We start from the raw sequence: 1645 nt of genomic DNA, 5'->3' as shown, positions 1-1645 counted from the left end.
CCGTTCCGCTTTGCAGGCGATGAGGTGAGCCCCTTGATTCCGGCCGCACTTCCGTAGGCGATTACCTGGGGACGGGATGGCCCAGCTTCGATTCGGCCACCAACGGCGGCTGCCGCTGCTAACACTTTCAGAGCCACATTTTGCTCATGTGACCGCTGTTTTTGTGTCTGACCATAATGTGCAGATGGGGCTGGGGAAGACCCTGCAGGCGATTTCTCTGCTGAGCTACCTCAAGATCAAATCCATCGCCCCCGGGCCGTTCCGTGTGTACTCTACCTTGTTTAATAACTTCATTCATTTGCCCGCCTAATAATAGCTAGCCGCCCTATTGTTTCCATTTCATCTCATGAGGGTCTGATTTTTCTTTCAGTGGTGTTATGCCCTCTAAGTGTGACGGATGGCTGGTTGTCAGAGTTCGGTAAATTCTGCCCTACCCTGAAGGTCATCCAGTATGTCGGTGATAAGCCGCATCGTCGTCAGATACGGAGAACGATCCATGACGATGTCCAAAAATCTTCACATTCAAATGTATGCTGCTCTCTCACAAGTCTTTGTACTTTGTGTCTGAATCTCTGTCAGTGTGGGCAACGGCACCCATTGGATGTTATATTTGTTGTTCCCATATATCCCAAAATAGCTTTGTTTGCTTGTCCTAGAGCATTGTTTCTCACTGTACTTCTGTAGGAATTTTGGTACATGGCCTATAACTTCTTTATTTTTTCACCAAATAGGAATTACCATTTGATGTGATGCTGACTAGCTATGACATAGCCTTAATGGATCAAGATTTTCTTTCACAAATTCCTTGGCTCTATGTGGTGATTGATGAGGCCCAGCGTCTTAAAAATCCATCAAGTGTATGTGAAACCGCTGCTTCACTATGTTCATGGGAGTGTTGCGGGGCTCTGATTATGACACTGGTTCTTCATTTTTTTTTGCAGGTACTGTATAATGTCCTTGAAGAACGTTTTATGATGCCAAGGCGTCTACTACTAACAGGCACTCCTGTCCAGAATAACCTTTCTGAACTATGGGCGTTGATGCACTTCTGCATGCCTTCAGTTTTCGGGCCCCTAGATGAATTTCTTTCTACTTTCAAGGAAGCAGGGAATTTGTTATCAGGTATTTACCTTAATGTTAGAGAGTGATGCGCTAGGTGAGATTTTTGGTTCTGTCAGAAACAACATCTACGCAACTTGGCTGTGAGAACCAGATACCTCATGTACCACTGAGTTTAATGTTTTTCATTAAGCGGCCACCTTGTGTGCAAACATATGTGTAGTCCCTTCTTGCTTCATGTTTTATTATATTTAGGTAGGGACATGGCGATGTGTTTCTTAAAAACTGTTACTCTTTCATCAATGGCCCAGTTATTTTTTGGCGAACACAGAAAATCAAAATATACCTTATAAGTTTTTTGTTTGAAGACAGTGGTTTGATTGGCAGTCCTCTCTTTATGGCAACAAAATGTATTTGTGCTTTTACAAAGAGAAATTATCACAGTACTGTTGAGAAGTGGTACAGATCGGAAAACATATCCAACGTGGGCCCTGGGCCACATGTCATTGATACATTAGATGATATTTCCCTGTTCCCTAATATTGGATATGATGACACAGTTGGCTAGTATCAATTTGATAATTTG

General features: G+C 43.2%; 1 protein-coding gene across 1 annotated transcript in view; it reads left to right on the top strand.

Annotated features, from left to right (window-relative positions):
- Positions 1-1645, top strand: part of LOC123093938 (probable helicase CHR10) — a gene marked incomplete in the record, with an annotated part of 8000 nt that overhangs the window by 728 nt on the left and 5627 nt on the right. The window contains 4 exon segments of the mRNA XM_044515999.1: positions 185-263; positions 371-528; positions 732-857; positions 942-1122. Of these exon segments, the coding sequence (XP_044371934.1) occupies positions 185-263; positions 371-528; positions 732-857; positions 942-1122 (544 nt within the window).

Source organism: Triticum aestivum, chromosome 4B (assembly GCF_018294505.1).
Source record: "Triticum aestivum cultivar Chinese Spring chromosome 4B, IWGSC CS RefSeq v2.1, whole genome shotgun sequence".
Classification (NCBI taxonomy): domain Eukaryota; kingdom Viridiplantae; phylum Streptophyta; class Magnoliopsida; order Poales; family Poaceae; genus Triticum; species Triticum aestivum.
Note: the sequence above shows the minus strand (reverse complement) of the source record. Positions and strands in the feature narration are given on the sequence as shown.